The following is a 21652-nucleotide window of genomic DNA, read 5'->3' on the forward strand; positions in this document are numbered from 1 at the left end:
TTCAGTATCCTCACCTGCCCCACATAATTCAAAAAGACAAGAAGGCATCCACAATTTTTCTCTAGAGATTATAGGATGTTGTGGAAATATACACTGACACAGAATCAAGATCACAGGAAGAGAAGGGGCTTCTAAGAGACAAGCATTGAGCTTGGTTTTAGATTTTGAAGATACCTTGTTTTATACCGTGTACCACTCAGATATCAGGTGCATTTGAAGACCCCATCCTTAGGCCTGGACAAGTCACCTGGTCTGTGCTCCTGCAAGGCTTTTTTTTTTTTTTTTCATCCCCAACTTATTTTGCTTTCCTAAGTCATGATGGAGTGGATTCTCCTGGAGACTATGGCAAAAGAGCCACCTACTCTTTCTCCCAAAACACCAACATCACAAAAATGCGTGTCTTCATGCTGAACTACTTATTTGAATACAGTGTCATGGTGTTAATTATCTGTAGTTTTTGGCCTAAGACTGGGAATCTTGAGATGGTCGCCCTTCTGAGTTAGCATGTCTACTGACAGTGCCATAGTTGGTATGGTTTAATGAGCCATTCCTAGGAAATGCAGTCTCATCGCAGATTTCATGACCCTCTGCCTTTTAGTCTTTCTGCCCTGTCTTCCACAGTGTTCCCTGGGTCTAAAGTGCAGGAGTCGTGAATGCCAAGAGCAGGACAAGCTCTCCCAGAGCCTCCCCCAGAGACAAACCCCAATCCAATGCAAAGTAAACAGTCCTGAAGTCATGTGCAAATAAAGAACAAAACTGGATTCTTAAGGTTTTGTTATATATAATATACTTATGCAATATGTTATATCAAATATATTATATATAAACACCAATGTATATTGTATTAAACACATTAGTAGATATAAAATATATTTTGCATATTTTAATATATGTTGGAATATGTTTAATGTTTTAATAATATATTAAAATATAGTAAGTATATTATATAATATATATATATTAGATATATAAAATTACCAAAGAAAAACATAACATCAGTTTGAGAGCAAAAGAGGGGGCTATGTGAGGAGTTGGAGGAAGAAAAGAAAAAAAGGGGGCAATGTAATTATATTTTAGCTAAAACACATATTTAAAAGGATTACTTAAATTTTAAAAAGACATAATAAAAACTGAAAGAAGACAGACACTACATTTGAACTTAAACCTTCTTAATGACATCATTTGATACAGTCATTAAAAAAATAAAATCAAGTATTTACAGGAATCAAACACATATCAGTGCAGAGTTTCAGTTACAGTAACCCTCGTGTCTTCCTGGAGTAAACACGTCACAGACGTGATTGTCAGTGACTAAAGCACCGTATCCATGCAGCAGAGACCGGTCATGCTAAGGGGATGTGCTTCCTGTTTATGGGCTCTCCCCGGTCTAGTCCTTCGTTGGTACCCTCAGGCACCTCACACTCTGGGGTAGATGGCATATGTAGCAATTCCACAGTGGTTGTTCCTGTCTCTGGCAATCTTCATGTAGCCATTCATGCCCCATTTCTCACCATGACTGAAAAGAACCATGTTTCCCATTTAGGAGAAAGAACACAGGACAGTGGATTCATTACAATAACTCCTCTCGTGAATGCTGAGCCTGAAGCCTACTTAACACAGCTATCAGAAAATGAAGAATGTCAGCTTCTGAAAACCAATAGCTACCTCACACAGGACTGAAACTCACAGTGGGGGGAAAAGCGGGGTATCTTTCACAGGTGGTGCAGAACTAACAAATGTGCTCGCTTGTAGAAAAATCATGGACACAAACATGCTATTAGCACCCAAGAAAACCAGTGGCTGAACCTGAATGCTGTGACCACACACTATGAGTTGGTTGTCCCATCACAGAAAGAATTCAAAGGGTCCAGAGCTGTCTACAATCTAGGAATGACTACTTCAAGTCCAGGGTCCCACTTGAAGCCAGCATGGGTGCTGGAGAGGACTCTGTGCCTAACAGCAAGGGGCTTTTCCACAGTAGCTATGTTTCTTTCCCAGCGACCAAGTCAGTCTGCTCACAACCTGCTGTAACCACCGTCTGAGGGAATCTGATGTCCTCTTCAGGTCTCCCCGGGCACCTGCTCACAGGTAGAATAAAATCACACAAACACCCTTCCGTGAGTGAAAATAATAATTTTTTAAAAGCCTGGTGGTCACTGCAGCTCATCTGAAATCCCATGAGGACATACCTCAGCAGCCTGACTGAGGAACTATACTGAACAGTAAGCTCTGGGATCAGTGAGATCTGCCTTGAAGGAGGACAGCCGAGGCAAACAACTGATACCGTCGTTCATTGTACACAAACACATGCAAACAGACATACTACATGCACACGTACAATTGGTCAAAAGAAAGAAAAAAGAAACTCTTATCCAGATTCGGACTCCAAACAGAAAATCCATTTGGAAATTTAAATATAAATAATATTTGCAATTTATACCTGTTTTTTATCAACCAGTATTTCCTGCCATCTGATTCTCTTCCTTCATAGCCATAGCCGACTAACAGGACAGAATGGTTGATGATATCACTGCGGCAGTTTGGCTCATAATAAATACCTGAAAAATAAAATCAAAGGAGTGAGATGCCCCAGGAACCTAAGAGTGACAATGGCTCAAAACAGTAAGTAAGGCATTTTCTAATGGACAAAAAAAGCAAAATTAGGACCCACTGTGGACAGGATTCCTGATACAGGTTCTCATCAAATGCCAAAGAAGTACAAATGAAGAACACGGCTTTGCTAATACACGCTTTCCTACATGCGTGTGATGCCTTCTCATTGAGTTTTCACTAATGACACACCAGTCCAAGAAAGCATAACTGAACGTAAGTTACTTAATCCAAGGCACTCTTCATAATTCATTTCTAAAAGGGCAATCTTTCCATAAGGTAATACATACCAAGTGGAAAAAAGTTGACAATTAAGCCTAAAAATAGCTATGAATTACAACGTGCTCACAGGCATGGGAATAGCATGTTGAATGAAAACCACACACATAATAATTACATAATCATACATGGAAATCCAGTGATCTAATTATGAGCATCAAATGTTATGCGCAGAAACTTGGGCTCAATGCCTAGCAGAGTTTCACGACCATTCTTCATGAGCATCTAGAGCAGGGGTTCTCAACCTTCCTAATGCTGTGACACTTTAATAGTTTGTCATGTGGTAATGACACCAATCACAAAATTATTTTTGTTGCTACTTCGTAACTGTAATTTTGCTACTGTTGCGAACCATAATGTAAATGTCTGGTATGCAGGAACTCCCATGAAAGGGCTGTTTGACCCCAAAGGATTCGAGAATCACAGATTGACAAACGTAGGTAAACACCGGCTTACCTCCCCTATACAACTTGAAAGATTCATGTCTAGCATCAATTCCAACAGAGATGGGCCCAATAGTTGCTACAGCATGCATTAAGGCTTCCTCATTCTTTGAGACAAACACAAAGTCTGTAACTCTTGCAGCAGAACGTTCAGGACGGTACCTGCAGCGTCCTTCCTTTAAAAGGTAAAGAGGGAAGAGGCTCAGTTTCTTCCACCTGCCTCCTAGGGAACATGCATCAGAACCACAACCCTGCCCTTTGCAGCTGAGTATCCCCGTGTCTGGACTGTTATAAGTCATCGCAGGAAGTAAAATGTTACTGGGAGATTGGAACCTGAAGATCAACTCTCATGTCTTCAGTGACACCTCATAGGTCTTTAAATCTGTAAGAAATTACCACAGGGAGAAATCTCCATTAAAATGGAGTGGTTTGCATATTCTCTGTGTGCATAGTACAGGAACAGCTACAAGGAAACCATCACATTAGAAACCCACGCAAGGACTGATGTTCTTATGAGACCACTGCTGGTGTACATGGATTCTACCTTCCAACATGAGTTCTGAAGACACTCGATTATTCTGCAGCTGCCCCTGCAGTTGCAGTTCTGAAGCTGGCCGGAATGACAGTAGTGTAGGAGATCCACTTACTTTTGCCTCGTATGGATACGTTGCCTCAGCCTCCAGACCTCCGTTATACTGAATGTACTCCAGAGCATAGTATGTGTTGCCTTTAAAACAGCCCAGATTGCCTTCAGGTCTAGAACAGTCCACCAGGTTCTGTGGACTCAAGGAGGCCAGTCGGCCTGTTTTCCGGAACATCTGTCCTTCTATGGCACCAGCCACAGAGAAAGCCCAACAAGAATTACACCTACCCTAAGCAGAGAAGAGAAGACGGTCATCAAAGAACAAATAGCAACTTCAAATCAGACAACTGAGTACTGTGTCAACAAATGAACTATCAGCAGGTAATTGGTGCCAGGGAGGGATTTTCATTCTTCTGAGGGACCTGACTGCTGGCAGTTTGCTCATGTATGCATGAACATATGGACAATACATAGGACATGAAGTCTGGAGGATAATTTGGGGGAGACCACTAGGTAGATGGAGATCATGGTCATGGATATGATCTATATACATAACACAAACACATGAAACTTTCCAAAAATAAAAATATATATTAAAAGTGAATTGTGTGTCACTCCACACTTAGCACAAAGAGATATCAATTCTATCTGTCTCCCCAGTAGCTGAGGAAGACGGGCACGTGACGCTGTCATACCTGTGTCTTCACAGGAGTCACGTAGCCTCTCCTTCTCCAATCCACAAATTTAGGGACATAACTGACCCTACGTTGCTGGATACTTCTCTTTTTCCTAAGAGTCTGGTCTGGAATATCAGTCATCATTTTTCTGAATTCTTCACCAGTCTTTAAGGAAAAGAACATAAATCGTTAAAAAGCATAAGGCTTCACATAACGAATTGAAAACAAAACAAAATAAACAAACCAACAAAAACCACCGTGTGAAGCAATGCGTATCCCAATCACCGTGTCGCCAAAGGCATTCATTTCCATGGTGAAGCCTTTCTTCCCCTGGTTATATTCCATATTGTGCTGGTGAACCATTTGCCTATTTTCTTCCCATACTGTTCTCCTCTGTCCTTCTTCCTCCTGGAAATAAACATAATGAATGACAGCTGTTTCTAATCAAACCGCTACACAAGCTGACCAAGGGGACTCACTGCCAGTGGTGACTAGAGGTCATGAGACAGATCTCAGGACACTGCATCAGAAACCATTCTCCACATACCTAAGAACAGAGATCCTGGTCACCTTGCGCTCTCCATGCACGGCTTTGGGCAATTGCTGAGGTGGTCTCTCTGGCCTCTGTTGCACCCATAAACCCCAACAACACGGACCATTCTCTGTGGGGCCTCTCTGGACAGTGTTTATATTACTCACCAGGCTGTAGTTTTTTCCATATTTTATCTTCCACTCCTGCCATTCAGAATCCAAACTGTGATCAGATGAGAGAGCAGCTGCGGCCACTCCCAAGCACAGGATGTTCAGGAAGACAAAAAGAGTCATCTCTCAGGACCTGGAGAGTGAGGAAGAGAAATGGAGCTGGAATGACAGCAACACTTCTAAAATGCCTCTTATTCCTTCCTGAGACATTATTAAGACATCCATGGCAGATAAAATTACCGGAAGTACTATTGCAAATATTTATCCACAGACTTTGGAAATGAATAAATACATATTTTTGATAAAGATACCATGGAGGTATTTAGATGCTCCACCAAAATGCAAAGCCCATGTTCAAATTCTAGGAGTAGAAACAGCCTATGTACTACAAGCTTTATTTTCACAAGGATGTCCACACGCCTCAAAATTAAAAAGTTACACAACTGGGGACTAGGACATGGAGTTGTATGACACAAAGCTTGTCCTATGTGGCAATTGATGCTGACCATAAGGTAACCCCAAGAGTTGTGGCCCAACAACAATCATACCCCCACCTAATAGTCATTATATAGGTTTGTCATGAAAACTCCCCTCTTGAATGAAAATTTTCTGAACTGTTCTTCTTCAGAAATATAAGGAGGATAAATATGATCCCCTTGGTTCCACCTTTGTGATTACATACTTTATTCTCTACTTCAGTGATGAAAGGATCACTGGGAAAGCCACTGAAAACCAGTGTAGGTGGGATACAAGGTATAATCACTGTGAGGATTCAAGTCACGACTTAACGTGTTTCTTAAACCACACTCGTTACAAGACTTGTTGAGGGCCATGTAATCTACCAATACTTCTGCACATGCCAGTGAAGAATGTTGCATTTTCTCCAGGGGCAGTGTGCAAGAAGATGATCCCTGTTGTTTCAGGAAGAGAAGGAAATGATACCTGAAGCACAAGGACCAGCTAAATGACTCTCTGTAGAAAGACCCAGACTTGTACTTTATGGGAACCAATGAGAAGTTGACCCATGGGGGAACTGTTTCTCCCTTTTGCTTTTTTACCCACTTCCACCTCCACACGATAGAGCTGCAGATGTTAAACATATAGTTTCATTCCTGCCCAATTCTCCAGAAGGATCCTCTCATCCTCTGTCCCTTCTCATTCTGTCTTAGAAGAGGTGTGGCCTTACCAGGAAGACTTCTGATGCCTCAGTGCTTTCCACAGACTCAGTTTAAGACTTGGCTGAGGTCCCAGGATCCTGCCCAGCTGTGATTCACTTGGGCCTTAAATACACAGTTTCTGGCCGGTAAGTCAGTCTTGCCTTTCTTCTGATTGGCTATGCTGGTGATTGGATTGGGCTTCCAGGTTCTGGGACACGTACTGAGATCTGATCCCAGCTATCCTGGAGGGGTAGGATGTGGGCTGCCTCAGGAGACTGTGTGGACCTTATCAGAGGAAGGCAGAGAATCAGCCTTTGTTCCTTGGAGGATCACATGATACATGATGTTTTTTGTTTACAGATGACTCACAAAAACGGGTTTCCTAGTAAAGCTGTCAGTTAGTGTTACTATAGCGGTGATGAAACACCATGGCAAAAGACACCTGAGGAGGAGTTTATTCAGCTTGAGCTTCCTCTTCACAGTTCATCAGAGGAAGTCAGGACAGGAACTCAAGCAGAGCAGGGACCTGGAGGCAGGAGCTGCTGCAGAAGCCATGGAGGGTTGCTGTTTATTGGCTTGCTCATCATGGCTGGCTCAACCTGCTCTCTTATGGAACTCGGGATTAACACTCCAGAGATGGCCCCATGCACAATGGGTTTGACACTCCCCAAATAAATCACCAATTAAGAAAATGCCTACAGCCCAGTCTTGTGGAGGCACTTTCTCAATTGAGGCTTGCTCCTCTCTGATGACTCTAGCCTGTGCCTCGTTGACATAAAACTATCCAGAACAAACAGTTACTTTAGATTGGAGTGAGAGGTTTGCTATCCTTGGAATATAATGAGTATGTTCTAGCTTAGTATTTCATTAGTCCACAGCTACAGAGGGATCCTGTGAGAATACAGACCCTGGAATGCTGTTTCCCTATGTCAAGGTAGAACACAACAGGCTCTCATGAGAAACGTAAGGGTGGGTAACCCACAAACAGGAAAGGGATTCAAGACAAAGGCACTCTGAATATAATGACACTGTCTGATGATTTTTGCGTTTGGAGATTGCATCGGGCAGTCATCTGCAAGTCTGAGTTGAATGACACATGCATTACTTTACATATTGCTTCATATAAGTAGCCCTACATACATGCCCCTTTGTTGTGCAACTATTTGCAAGTTAATGTGTGGTTACCCTCTGTATACTATGAATATATTTTATTACCATTAGTTAATATAGAAGCTGCTTTGGCCTATGACAAGGCAGAATATGGCGAGGCAGGAAATCCTAGCAGAGATAGAGAAGAAAAGAAGGCAGAATCAGGCAGACGTCATGTAGCAACCCAAGATGCAAGAGGTAACAAACCACGAGCTTCATAGTAAAATACAAAATATAGGAATGAGTTAATTTAAGATGAGTTAATTTAAGGTAAGAGTTAGTTAATAATAAGCCTGAGCTAATAGGTCAAACAGTGTTGTAATTAATATAGTTTCTGTGTGATTATTTGGTTCTGGGTGACTGGGAAAACAAAGCAGAGTTTCTGTTTACACCAAGTAGCTCTATTAATGGGTTTTCTTATCTTTGGAAACACTCTGGGCTTGTTGAACAATTCACTACCCCCTCTCTCCTAAACTCAGCATCTACCATTTCATTTTTTCTATGTAGAAATTTGTCTATGTCTATGGGCTGAGTAGTTTTCTTAACACAGGCATATTAAAATAAATTTCCATTGTAGTTGTATTAAAAGGTGGGAATATTAAGAAAAATTAGCCTCCCATAGCTGTTGTCAAATCTCCTCCTTTACTCATTCTGTAATTTGTTATTACTTGGAGGCATCATATTGGGTTTGCTCACTGATTGCTGCATTTGTTTGCTTCCTCGGATCCAAGGTGACAGATGTGATACATGTCAACCCTACAGCCTACACTACCCAACATTCATGAACTATAAACTTAGTCAAGAAATGACTAAAAATGGGAAAAAAACGGAAGATATGCTTAAGTAAAAACGAATAACGCAGTCTTGAAGCCATAGGTCTTTAAAATACCTGTTTATTCCATGTCTGTTGAGTAATACCTGTGTTGCTTGATTCAGAACTTTTAGCCTTCTTCTAACAATGTGTACGCTTTTGAGCCATTCCATTACCAACAACAACCATGAAAACTCAGGTTTCACAAGCAATCATCATTTCTATCTGATCACCCATCATATCTGATCAGACGTGTCTTCCTCCACTCCACACCAGGTGAAGACTTCTTATCCTCGCCTGTCTGCAAGTGAAGCTCGTGCACATCTGCCTGTGCTGAGCCCTGCTCATGTACATTGTTTCTCTTTCACTGATCTACGGAATACCACTCTACCCCTTGGCTATAAAATTCTCATTGCATTAGTGTATACCGAGAGTATATCCTCTTTTTCAGTGAAGGACCACATCCATCATCCATACTTTTAGGTATATTTATGACCCTGAGGGAATTGTGTCCCAGAACAATTTTCTCAAATACCCACATTTTCTTTTACCATTGTTACGCTATGTGAGAAGGCACCTTTATCAAATATACAGGATGCTCTTACAGAGAGAATTAGAGTCTTATCCCTGATGGCTCTAAGAATCATAGCCCATCCTTCTTGGGGTTGTTAGGCTCCCACTATTGAGTTTATCAAGCAAATAACTGGGTAGGGTGGGCTATGGGATTGAACAATCTAAAGCTCAGTTTTCATCTCTAAGTCCTGCTTTGTGACATGCCATGCAGGAAATGACTGTCACGCATCACATTGCTCACTGAAACCACTCAGCACATCTGCATTCAAGTGCAGAGAACACATTCATGTGTAAAGTTGGTCTTGTAAGGCAGCTGATCAACTAACTACACAATGGTTCATTAGGGTAGCATTGTAGGCCGTAGCTATGTCATGCTTGGGAACTGGATAGGGAAACACATTTCTAAATCTATCCCAGACCTCCTGAATCAGAGTCTCAGGCAATGCCAACTAGCCGTAGAGATTTCTCAAGACCCCAGGTTGGTTCTGACTTCCATTGAACTTTGAGAAGGCCTGACATTATTTTCATAATCACAGGAGGTAGCTCAGAACAATGCTGCTGACTGATATTTATTTATAAGTCCCATATAAAAAAGAGCAACATAGCAGGAATTATTTCTAGTAATATTTTGACTTTCATGACAACCAGGCCCTCACATAAGATCACTTATTGCTCCAAAAGTAAACATTAGCAAGGGTGTATTTACTTCTATCTCTCAATTCAAACAATTTGACTGTTTTTCTTCTGATAGCAAGAAGAAAACAAGATTCATTTTCATTCTAACATACATTTATTTATTTATTAATTTATTCATTCATTCATTCCTTTATTCTTTTACCTATTTTTAAGACAAAGACTCCTAACCATAGCTGACCTAGAAGTTACTATGTAGACCAGGCTAGCCAGCAGCACAGCAGGAATTGCCTGCTTCTGCCTCCAGAATGCAGAGATTAAAGGCATGTGTCACCATGTCAAAATTGTTTGCCTAGATACAACAATTTATTTTTGCGGTGGGGAACATAAAACACTGTTTTGTATCTCAAAATTACAAGTTTTATGTCATATTTCCTGACAATGCTTCCATTAATACTATGTAGTTCTAGGAAAATTGTCTCAATTCAGAAAGAATCCATGTTTCTTATCCTAAATCCTCCCATATCCATAATCTATATTCTATTTAATAGATTCTTCTATTTTAAAAATTATTATATGAATAAGACTATAAAGTACTTAATTTTATGACTTTTAAATTTTTTTATAATATTCTTAAGATCACTCGTGTTGTAAAATATATCAGTACTTCAGGATATAGATAAATTATTATATTAACAAACTGTTCATTTATTTATTCTTCAATTGAAGAACATTTGCCATTTTGACTAATATGAGTATGGTAGAACATTTATGTGCATGAGTTTACATTAACAAATGTGTTCATTTGTCCTAGTGATACACACAGCTGTTTAGTTTCTATGAAAAGTCCTTTGGGGAACACCAGACTGATTTCAGCCATTGGTAGTGTATTCTAGTATTCTTAATCTGAATTAATTCCTCTCCACCTCCTCTGGTGTGGAAAGTCCTTCTGTATATGTGTTGCTTTTATTGGTTACTGAATAAAGAAGCCACTTTGGCTTGCAATGGGGCAGAATAGAGCTAGGCAGGGAAAACTAAACTGAATGCTGGGAGAAAGAAGGCAGAGTCAGGAGAAGGCAAGTAGCCACCCACTGGAAACAGACATATTGAACATTGCTGGTAAGACACCACCACATGGCAATACACAGATTAATAGAAATGGATTAATTTAAGATATAAAAGCTAGCCAATAAGAAGCTAGAGCTAATATGCCAAGCAGTGATTTAGTTAATACAGTTTCTCTGTGATTACTTCTGGGCTGAGCAACCAGGAACAAACAAGTAACCTCCTACTACACTCCCCTTTCTTTCTCTTTACCTCCACCCTTTCCCATCCCTCTCCCTCCTTCCCCCTCCCTCTCTTGCTCTTTCTCTCTTTATCTTTTTTTCATCTTTTTCATTTCCTTCCTTTGTCTTTCTCACTTTCATTATTTTCTTATTGAAAATAGATTCTTCTCTCATAGAATACATTCCAACAATTTCCCCCTCCCTTCACAACCCCTAGCTCCCCCTACCTCACTTCTCCCCTAGATCCACTCTCCATATGTTTCCCTTCAGAAAAGAGCAGGACAATAATCAAACAGGACAAAATAAGATACAATAGACAAGGCAAAAGGCTTTATATTGAGGCTTGACAAGGCAACCCAATAGCTGGTAAAAGAGTTCCAAGAGCAGGCAAAAGAGTCTGAGATATATCCTCACCCACAAAAACTTAGGAGTCCCACAAAACAACACTCATAACATACACACAGAACACCTGGTGCACACTTATGCAAGTCACATGCTTGACAGTTCAGTCTCTGTGCTCCCTTATGAGCCCTGCCTAGTTGATTCAGTGGGCCATGTTTTCCTGGTATCCTCAGTCACCTCTCTTACAATCATTCCTACCCATATCCCAAGGGGTTCTGCAAGCTCTGAGAGCAGGGAACCAACGGAAAGCTCCAATTGAACTCTGTCTCTTTATAATATTTCTATATGGGTCTTTGCAGCCACTCCTATCTGCTGCCAGAGAAAGACTCTCTGATAATGACTGGACAGGTAGAGTATAGCAGAATATCATTGGGAATCAATTCTTCGATATTTTTTGTCAGTCACGTTTGGTTCTAACCTAGGTACAAGATTGAGATGCTGGACAAGGGAGAGTTACACCCAACAATGTGGTAGAGCAGTACAGGGTGCCATCATACTGCACAGAAGCCAAGATTTAAAACTGGGGGAATTCACATCAACTGAAAATGTCAAATCCAAGAGTTTTCATAAAATCTTCCATACCAGTGTTGGTGACGTGCAAATAGAACTCTGCAAGCAAACCAGAAACAATGATATAAAGCCGCCCATCACAGAGGAACACCCACTCTTTCTCCTAGAACATGAACACCACAATCACTTCTGTCTTAAAGACAAATACTGTGTTTGACCATAAAAATGTCACCTCACAAAAATTCAAAGAGTAGACACTACATTTGAATTTAATGTTTATTTTCAAAGGCATCATTTGGTGCATTGGAACAGTTAGAAATCAGGTCATGACAGGAATTCAAGACACAAATCAGTAGAGAACATCAGTTACAGCAGCAGTCATGCCTTACTAGAGCAAACATACCAGATTTTACCTCCTAACCTGGCTTTTCAATGACTGTAGTGTCTTCTGCACACAGCAGAGGTCGTCTACTTTAAAGAGGATGGGGTTCTTCTGTATATGTTGCCCTAATATCTTCCTCTCGTTTTTTATCACCAAGCAGCTCACAACGTAGGGTACATGGCATAGGAAGCGATTCCACAGTAGTTTTCCCGGTCTCTGGGAATCTTCATGTAGCCTTTCTCGCCCCAATGGTCACCATGGCTGAAAGAAATCAGGTTTTCTACTTAGTAGAAAAGATACGACAGAGTGGATTATTGCAATAGCTCCGCATTTGAGCACTGAGCCAGAGTTCAATGCAATAGAAAGCATTAGAAAAGGCAGAGAATCAATTCCAGAGGACCAAGAGTTATCTCACAGAGGACAGCAAAAGTCACAGCAGGGATAATTAGGGCATCTTCCATCCACAGGTTGCTCAGAAAAAAAACAATGAGAAATAGAAAATTGATGATACAAAGATTATATTGATTTCCAAGGAAAGCAGTGACAGAATCTAAAATCTGTCTTCCTATATTATATGTTATTTGCTCCAGAAGACAGCAATCAGAAAGCAAATTCAGATTACACAAGTGTAAGGTTTGGGGTGTGAGCCCAGTTCTCCTTAAAGCCAAAATGAGGCTGAAGATATGTTTCAGTGCCTACGAGCACTTGGAGCTCTTGCACAAGGCCAAAGTTCCCTCCCAGCACAGCCAAATCAGTGAGCACACACTCCCCGTAACTGAAACTGTAGAGACTGTGGTGTCTTCATTTAGTCTGCATTAGCATCTGCTCACATGCAGCATTCACTCATACAAACACACACTTACAACAAATGAAGGTAACTTGTAAAAAAAAAAACACTAGGATGTTTCTGCAGTCAATCTGTAACTGCAGAAGTCAGCCCTTACTAGAACAAACTGGATAAGCACACTACCAAAAATAGAAAACTCTAGGACCAGTAACTCTCTCTTCCTCAATATATAAGAACTAAGGAAGACAACTGATATCAGAATCAGGTCTACACACACACACACACACACACACACAAACACACCACACATATTCCTTTTCAACTTAATTGTAACTGCTTTCTGTGACTTCTACATAAACTCTCACTATAAACATAAACCTCATTTGAAAACTAAAATACAAATAATTTCAGCAATTTATACCTGTTCTTTAACAGCCAGTATTTCCTGTTCTCTGACTCTTTTCCTTCAAAGCCGTAGCCGACCAACAGCATACCATGGTTAGGAGCATCACTTCTGCATTTAGGCTCATGGTATATGCCTGAAAAATAAATTAAGGAAGTGAAGGGCTCCAGGAACCTGATAGTGACCATGGTCAACAATAGTAAGTGACGCATGTTATAATTGCACTAAAATAACAGAAAGTCTTTCTCTATACCCATATACGATGACTTTTTCTTTTTTTGATATCTTTTTTATTATATGCTTTATTTTTTTATATTTAAAAATTTCCATCTCCTCCCCTCCTCCTCCCCCTTCCCTCCCCTCCCCTCCACCCATACCCCCCTCCCTCCCTCTCCAGGCCAAGGAGTCATCGGGGTTCCCTACTCTATGTTAAGACCAAGGTCCTCCCAACTCCCCCCTGGTCCAGGAAGGTGATCAACCAAGCTGAGAAGGCTCCCACAGAGCCCATCCATGCAGAAGAATCAAAGCCCAGCACCATTGTCCTTGGCTTCTCAGTCAGCCTCCACCGTGGGCCACATTCAGAATTTGGGAACTTGAGGGTGGGGCGAGACGGGGCCAAGGGAAGATGGAGAGAGAAAAGTGTGAAGGGGAGAATGGGGGGAGCTCGGAGGAATGGGATGCTTGGGATACAGGAAGGGTGGATATGGGAGCAGGGAAGCACATATCTTAATTTAGGGAGCCATCTGAGGGTTGTCAAGAGACTTGACTCTAGAGGGGTTCCCGGATTTCCAGGGAGATGCCCCCAGCTAGTTCCTTGGGCAGCTGAGGAGAGGGAGCCTGAAAAGGCCAGTTCCTATAGCCATACTGATGAATTTCTTACATATCACCATAGAACCTCCACCTGGTGAGAGATGAAGAAAATGACTGAGCCCCACATTGGAGCACCGGACTGAGCTCCCAAGGTCCTGATGAGGAGCAGAAGGAGAGAGAACATGAGAAAGAAAGTCAGGACCTTGAGGGGTGTGTTCACCCATGGAGACGATGGGACAGACCTAACAGGAGATCGCCAACTCCAGTTGGAATGGGACTGATGGAACATGAGACCAAACCGGACTCTCTGAATGTGGCCGACAGTGGAGGCTGACTTTTTCATATTTTGTGTTTTCACTAATAGAACCCGATCAGGAAACCCTAACTGAACATAAATTACTTAATGTAAGGCATTCTTTATAATGCAGTTCTAAAAAGACAATCATTCCACACCTTAAAAATATGCCTGGTAGAAAAAAATGAAGTAAATAAAGTTAAACAATAATGATGAATAATGAAGGGCTCACATGGATAGAGATGTCATGTCACATAGTAACAACACACATGATTATTGCATGGACAAGTGAAAAATTTACATACCCTAATGCTCACATCAAATTTTATACATTATTAGGACATCCAACCAGAGTGTCCCAACGGGTCACAAGCATTCTTCATTAATGTCTAGAAAACCACATACTTACCTCCTGTATATTTTTTAAAAGATTCATGTTCAGCATCAATTCCGACAGCAATGGGCCCATGAGTTACTAAAGCGTTCAGTAGGGCATCTTCATTCCTTGGGACAACGTAAAAGCGGGCAACCTTGACAACAGAACGTTCAGCACGGTACCTGCAGCGTCCTTCCTTAAAAAGGTGAACAGTTAAAAGATTTGGTTACTTCCTCTACCTTCTGGAGAGCAAAAGAACCGCAACACTTGGCACTTTGCAGAGGACCAACCCCACATCTGGACTGTTATAAATCGTTCCAGGAAGGGAAATGTTACTGGGAGATTTGAAACTGAAAATTAGCTCTCATGGCTTCAGTGACACCTCATTGGGCTTCCTATCTATAAGAAACTTGCATGGTACAGAAATCTGTATTATATGTGGAATAGTTTGCACATTCTTCATGTGCAAAGAATCAAGAACACCTACATTGAACAATGGAATCAGACAATCATGCAATGGTGGATACTATTTGGCAGCACTGGTGGTATAAAAGAGAGGTTCTCCATTCAATGTGACCTCTGAAAAGAATGGATTATTTTTGACATTTTCTGCTTGCCCCAGAAAATTGGAACAGAAATGACCACCCAGTAAACTCACTTACCTTTGCTTCATATGGATAGGTTGCTTCAGCCTCCAGACCTCCATTGTTCTTTACGTACTGGAAGGCACTATAAACTTTGCCTCCTTGGCAGCCATTAGTGCCATAACGTCTAGAACAGTCTATTAGGTTCTGGACACTCAGTGGGATCATTTTGCCTGTTTTCTTGAACAGTTGTCCTTCTATGGAAGCAGCCACAGTAAAAGCCCAACAAGCACCACAACCTAGCTGAAGTGGGAAGAAAATATTGTCACCCACAAACAAATACTAACTGCAACAATAACTTAAGCTATTGGATGCTTTATCAAAAATGAACTATTGGCATTTGATTGATGCCTAAGTAAGAAGGATTGATCTCCATTGGAAGGGGTCTTATGCTCCGATGAGTAGCCACACAAAAACACACAGATACACATAACACCATGATCTATTGGGTGTCTGAGGCAATAAATGTCATTAATGGAAGAATTAAGTCTGGTGAGAGATGTAGTTGGACTATTGATGGAGGATTAAGGGTAAGTATTTAACGGAAATGATAGGTATATATTTATATGTGAATGGGTCCTATAATTGCTAAGGCATGAGGTAGGGATTTCTCATTCATTGGGACAACCAGGAAACATTTGTTACTAGCAACAGAATTGTAATTGCAGTACCAGTGGCATTCAAGTTACAAGAATGTGTTTGGTAAATAACATATCATACTACATTCAAACAAGATAGACATATTAATAACCTATTCCATCCCAGTAGTTGAGGAAGAAGTCATGTGATGTTGTCATACCTGTCTCCGCACAGGGGCAACATAGCCATTTGTCCTCCAATCCAAAAATTTTGGTACTGTGATCTCTCGTTTCTGGATGGGTTTCCCATTCTTTAGAGTCAGAACTGAACTCCCCTTCATCATTTCCCTCATTTCTTCACCAGTCTTCAGGGAATAGCACATAAAGACTCAATTAAACAACAGAAGAGGAACAGAACAAGTGCGGGACAGTTTGAATCACACTCACCATGTCACCAAATTCATTCATCTCCACGGTGATGTTGTTCACCCCCAGGCCATTCTCCTCACTGAGCAGTTTGATCATCTTGACATTTTCTTCCCATATTGCTCTCCGATGCCTTTCTTCCTCCTGGAAACAAACAGAATGAATGGCATTCATTTCTAATTACACCCCTGTACTATCTGACCAAGGGGACTGGCTGCTATATATGCATAGACGTCGTAGAGAGAAATCTCAGGACACTGAAGAAAGCCACTCTCAACACCCCAATGAACAGAGACAGTGGCCACCTTGTGCTCATCTTCTGTACATTGGTACCTCAAGTAGGGATGGCATCTATGGTCTCTGTTATATCCATGGACCCCCCAACAGCCATGAATGTGCTCTACAAAGACACTGCTTCGGGTGTCCATGTGACCTACTGGGCTGTATGTTTTCTCAAAGTTCCTCTTCCACTCCTCCCACTCAGCATCCAAACTGTAATCTGGTGTTGGAGCAGCTGAGGCCAGTCCCAAGCACAGGATGGCCAAGAAGACAGCAGCAGTCATGTCTCAAACACCTGTAGAGAGAAGAAAAATGAAGAGGAGAACACGCCAACACTCTTGAGAAATTAAGCCATTTGTGCTAGATAACATTATTCCATCTACTCTCCCAAATACTGAATCAAAAATTTTTTGTAATAGCTAAATATGAGTTTGAACTAGAAATGCCATTGATAGCATTTAGTTTTTACATAAAATTGCAGATCCTGTGGAAAAAAATTTAGAAATTCAAGGAAACTGCTGTGTACTGCAAATTGACATGATCAGAAAGATGAGCATGGACATCAAAATTCAAATCCTCCATAACTAGGGGCTTGCAACAGTTAACTGAGTATTTGTAATGATACAAAACTTCTCTGGTGTGGCATCTGATCCAAAGAATCTGGGGTTCACATTGCACCGTATCCCGTATTAATAAGGAGCAGGAGATGGGATTGTTATAAACATTCCCTCTTGAAAGAAGACGACCTAGCCTGCCCCTCCTTCATATGGGTAGATCAGAGCTCCTAGCAGTTCGGGTATCACTGGGACTGTGCCACACACTCTGACTCTGCAGAAAGGGCTCGTATGGAAAAGCCCCTGGAAACCATAGCCACCTCTTAGGATAGGCTACTAGATAAAGACTTCTTAAGATTTCAGGATCAGGCCCAGCTGGGTCTCAAAAGTCATGCTTCCTATAGAGCCTATAGATCTTGACTAGAGGCATGCAACCTTATATGTATGTACTTGACAATCATAAAAAGAAACTTCTTTCTAGTGGTGATGTTCAAAAAATAATCTCTGTAGGCTGAGAATGAGATTGAAATGATCCTGGTGTGGATGGTATCTGCTGTCACCCTCTGTCCAGGACCAGACTTGCACTGAATTGGAACCTATACAAACAGGAGGGGTCTGGCCTTCTCTCTCGCTTCCCTGCCCTTTTCTACCTCCACACGGCAGGGTTGCTGAAATTGAGAAGATATTCTCATTCTTAGAAATCTGCCTAATTCTCCATGGAGTCTCTCAAGACTTCTACTCTAAAATCAATTCCTTTTTGGCCTTGGTGGAAGCAGGTCCTCACCTGTGTCTACCACTGTTTCCTCGGTACGCTTCGGAAGCTCTTCAGAGGTTGCTGAGGTGTCAGGATCTGGCTCATCAACACCTCACTCGGGCTTTAAATCCCAAGTCTCTGTCTAGTCGGCCCTTTCCATCAACATTTCCCTTCTTCTGATTGGCTACGATGGATTGGGCCTCCAGGCTCCTAATGAGATTCCATCTTACCTGTCCTGGAGGTGTGGGTGTGGACTGCTTCCTGTGGATCATGGCTGAACTTGTGGACCTTCACAGAGGAAGTTGCAGAACCAACCTTTAGGCTCTGCATCACACAACATCCTGCCATTTTATCTCAACAGAGGCTCAAAATTGACGTTTTAGGATGTTTCCTGGAAAAGCTGTGTAGTATTTCAGCCTGGCACGTAGTTTAGAATAAGATGATTAGGTTGCCACCATGGAGCACACTGTCAGCATAGTCTATACTTGTAGTTCATGTTTAATCCATAGGTACATTGGGATGCTTTGAGAACACTAATTTTGGCATGCCTTCTTTTCAGTGTTACAGAGGAACAGAGCTAGATTTCAGGAGAAGCCTAAAGTGTGAGGGGTGACTCCATATAAGCAAGTGTTTCTCAAGACCAAAGAGGAGGGAAATGAAGGTCCTAGTGTTCATGGTCTCATGAAACTCTCCCACATTTCTCTGCTGGAGGTTAAGTTGAACACCATTGCCAGGCACCATCACCTGTCAATAGTTTCATTCAGTAACACATGTATCACCTGAAATTTCAACATTTACATTTTTGATATAAATCTAAGTCCCTTGGGACACCATCATTGTGCAAAAACCACCAAGTAGATCTCTGGGAAGATTTCATCAGCTTTTGTGAAGCTACAGACTAATTAATTAATAATCCACCTATCCCTTTCCTCACCCTCAGTACCCCTTGCTTCATTTTCTCTGTTTAGTATTTTGCCTGCTGCCATACATGGAGTGTTTTTCCTCACCATTGCCATGGTAGAGGAAATTTTCACTTTAGAAAATTTGGAAGAGGGACCATTAGGAAATAAATTAGTCCCCTGTACCTACTGTCAAAATATCCTCCTTAATCAAGTTATGAAATTTTATGTTAAATAAACACAAATATATTCTGTTTCTGTAATCAATGTGGCATTTCATTGGTTCCTTTGATCAGGAAAAAAGTGTATGATACCTATCTACTCTACATCATACACTACCAAATTTGCACAAAATCTAAACTCAGCCAATACATTTATAAATGCAATAGAAATGGTGATGAATATTTATGCCATATAGAATAACCCAGTAGAACAGCCATAAGTCTTGTACATGCCTAAGTATTCATTAAACCTGGACCACTCCATTTAGAGTTTTGCGTTTCTGCTAACAGTGTCTATGCACGTCCTCACTATCTCATTTCCTTGAAGAACACTGATAAGCCAAGTCACCACAAATCATTATTGCTATCTGATCACCCTCCAAATCTGATTAGGGTTCTCTTCCTCCATGGTGACCCAGGTGAAGTCTACTCATCCTTGTCTGTCTGCAGCAAGAACCCTGAACATCTGTCCATCCATCCAGTCCTTCAACTCTGATGCTGTTTTGTTGCAATATTGTTGCATTTTCAGATCTCCATCCTTCTCTTTGTCTGTAAACTCTGTCATATGGATGTATGCTGAGCAAACCCATCTGCTGAGCAGACCCACTTTTCCCACTGTGACATCCTTATATGTATCTCTAGGGTTCTTAGTAAATTTTTCCTAGTAATGATGTATTGAGTGTCACAGAATATCTTTTTTGTTATCCAATATGGCACCAGATGAGTGAGCACCTTTTTCAAATCATGACCATATTCTTATAGAGACCTAGGGATCTTTACAGATGGCCTCAAGAATCAAGTGTGGTCCAGGAACAAGGTGAAAGGTTCTAAACCCCACTTGCCCTTTCTAAACTGCTCTAGCATGACCTGCCTTGACATTATTACCCCACATTAGAAAGGTAGGTAGGACCACCCTTCATCTGCATGCTTCACTTTAGTGAAGCATGCACACGCTTGGTCATCAAAGACACTTCATCTGTACACGGATTTTTATATGATCAGTGGCAACTCCATCCCTAAGATCTTGCTAGGAAATCTTTTTGTTTGTTTTTGTTTTTTGTTTTGTTTTGTTTTTCAAAGCAGGGTTTCTCTGTGTATCTCTGGCTGTTCTGGAACTCACTCTGTAGACCAGGCTGGCCTCGAACACAGAGATCCACTTGCCCCTGCTTCCCTGAGTGCTGGGATTAAAGGTGTGCGCCAGCACCAACCAGCTGGAAAGCATAATTCTTAAATCTACCCAAGATGTGCAAAACCAGAACCTCAGGAAATTGCATCCAGACATCTAAGTTTTCTCAAGCCCTCAGGTTAGTGCTGACCTCCTCTGAAGTTTGGGGAGCCCTGTAAATGGTAGTTGTAAAAATGAGAGGAGATGCCCATTTATAAAGCTCAGAATGACACTGGGAACTTCAATGCTATTTCTCGATAAGTCCCATATTAAAAATAAAAGATGTATCATCAGGGAGAATCATTCCTAGCAATCCTTCATTCCCTTGACTGCCAGGTCCTCACAGCAGGGATGCATATCCCCAGAAGCAACTCCATGACAGGTGTGTATGCACACAGGTCTCCCAGTTTAAACACTGACTGTTTTTCTCCTGATCACCATAAGACACCTGGATTGAGTTTTCTTTCTAATTATGTTTCGTTTCTTCACTGAGACAGCGTCTCACTGTGTATAGTCCATGCCGACCTGAAATTTTTTGTGTAGAACCGGTTTACCAACTCACAGCCATCTACCAACTTCTGCCTCCACAGTGACTGATTAAAAATAAACACCACCAGAGGAGGTGTGCGTGCGTGTGTGTGTGTGTGTGTGTGTGTTTCTGAGTTTTATGCAAAACAATGGTTTCATATCAATATGATTTTATATAATTTTTAAACTCATTATTATGCCTCTTCTCCTCCCTCTCCTTTCCTTTCGTTCTCTTTCACCCCCACCCTCTCTGGCTCTAATACCCCATTTCCTTTTTACTTAAACTTTTATTATTTCCTTCCTCTCCTTTTTGTTTCTTCCTTCCATTATTTCTTCCTTCTTTTTGACAGTCTTCCTCCCTCATTTCATGCTTAGCTCAAGATTTTATGTGGGAGGATGCTTTAATTGTGTAAGAGCCCCATCTTTGGTATTAACCATGTAGCCAAGGACACATACTGACACAGTACATGAAAACTGCTCCTCTTCTAGGCTAATTAGTCTTTGCCTCTTGATCTCAGTTCTCGCCTAGTTTGAGACACAGGAGAAAACAATCTGTTAATCTGTTCCATTTCTTCTTCCTTAATGTCATTCTAATTGAAGAGGTAAGGGATTTAGAAATGAGGTTGGTTTTCTGGAGAGATAAATGATTGGTAAAAAAAAATCAGATATTCTGGAAATTCTAATTTATACCCTTTATGCATTGTACCCAAGTCTGCCTTTGAAATGACGTAATGAA

At 41.2% G+C, this 21652-nt stretch overlaps 2 protein-coding genes across 3 annotated transcripts; both read right to left on the reverse strand.

The window, feature by feature from the left end:
- Positions 1-1416: 1416 nt before the first annotated feature.
- On the reverse strand, positions 1417-5417 carry LOC119816442 (cathepsin 8-like). Its single transcript, XM_038333092.1, has 7 exons — positions 5292-5417; positions 4878-5000; positions 4611-4757; positions 3980-4204; positions 3346-3508; positions 2441-2558; positions 1417-1516 (listed from the first exon to the last, which is right to left on the reverse strand). The coding sequence occupies exons 1-7, from the start codon at positions 5415-5417 to the stop codon at positions 1417-1419; spliced, it is 1002 nt and encodes a 333-aa protein (XP_038189020.1).
- Positions 5418-12358: 6941 nt separating this feature from the next.
- LOC119816445 (cathepsin 7-like) lies at positions 12359-17079 on the reverse strand. Of its 2 annotated transcripts, none has more exons than XM_038333097.1 (7): positions 16954-17079; positions 16538-16660; positions 16312-16455; positions 15531-15755; positions 14902-15064; positions 13406-13523; positions 12359-12458 (listed from the first exon to the last, which is right to left on the reverse strand). In XM_038333097.1, exons 1-7 carry the CDS (start codon positions 17077-17079, stop codon positions 12359-12361), a joined length of 999 nt encoding a protein of 332 aa, XP_038189025.1. The 2 variants fall into 2 exon arrangements, with proteins under 2 accessions (XP_038189025.1, XP_038189024.1); XM_038333096.1 differs by having other exon boundaries at positions 14902-15060; positions 15527-15755.
- Positions 17080-21652: the final 4573 nt, after the last annotated feature.

The sequence above is a fragment of the Arvicola amphibius genome, chromosome 6 (assembly GCF_903992535.2).
Source record: "Arvicola amphibius chromosome 6, mArvAmp1.2, whole genome shotgun sequence".
Classification (NCBI taxonomy): Eukaryota; Metazoa; Chordata; class Mammalia; order Rodentia; family Cricetidae; genus Arvicola; species Arvicola amphibius.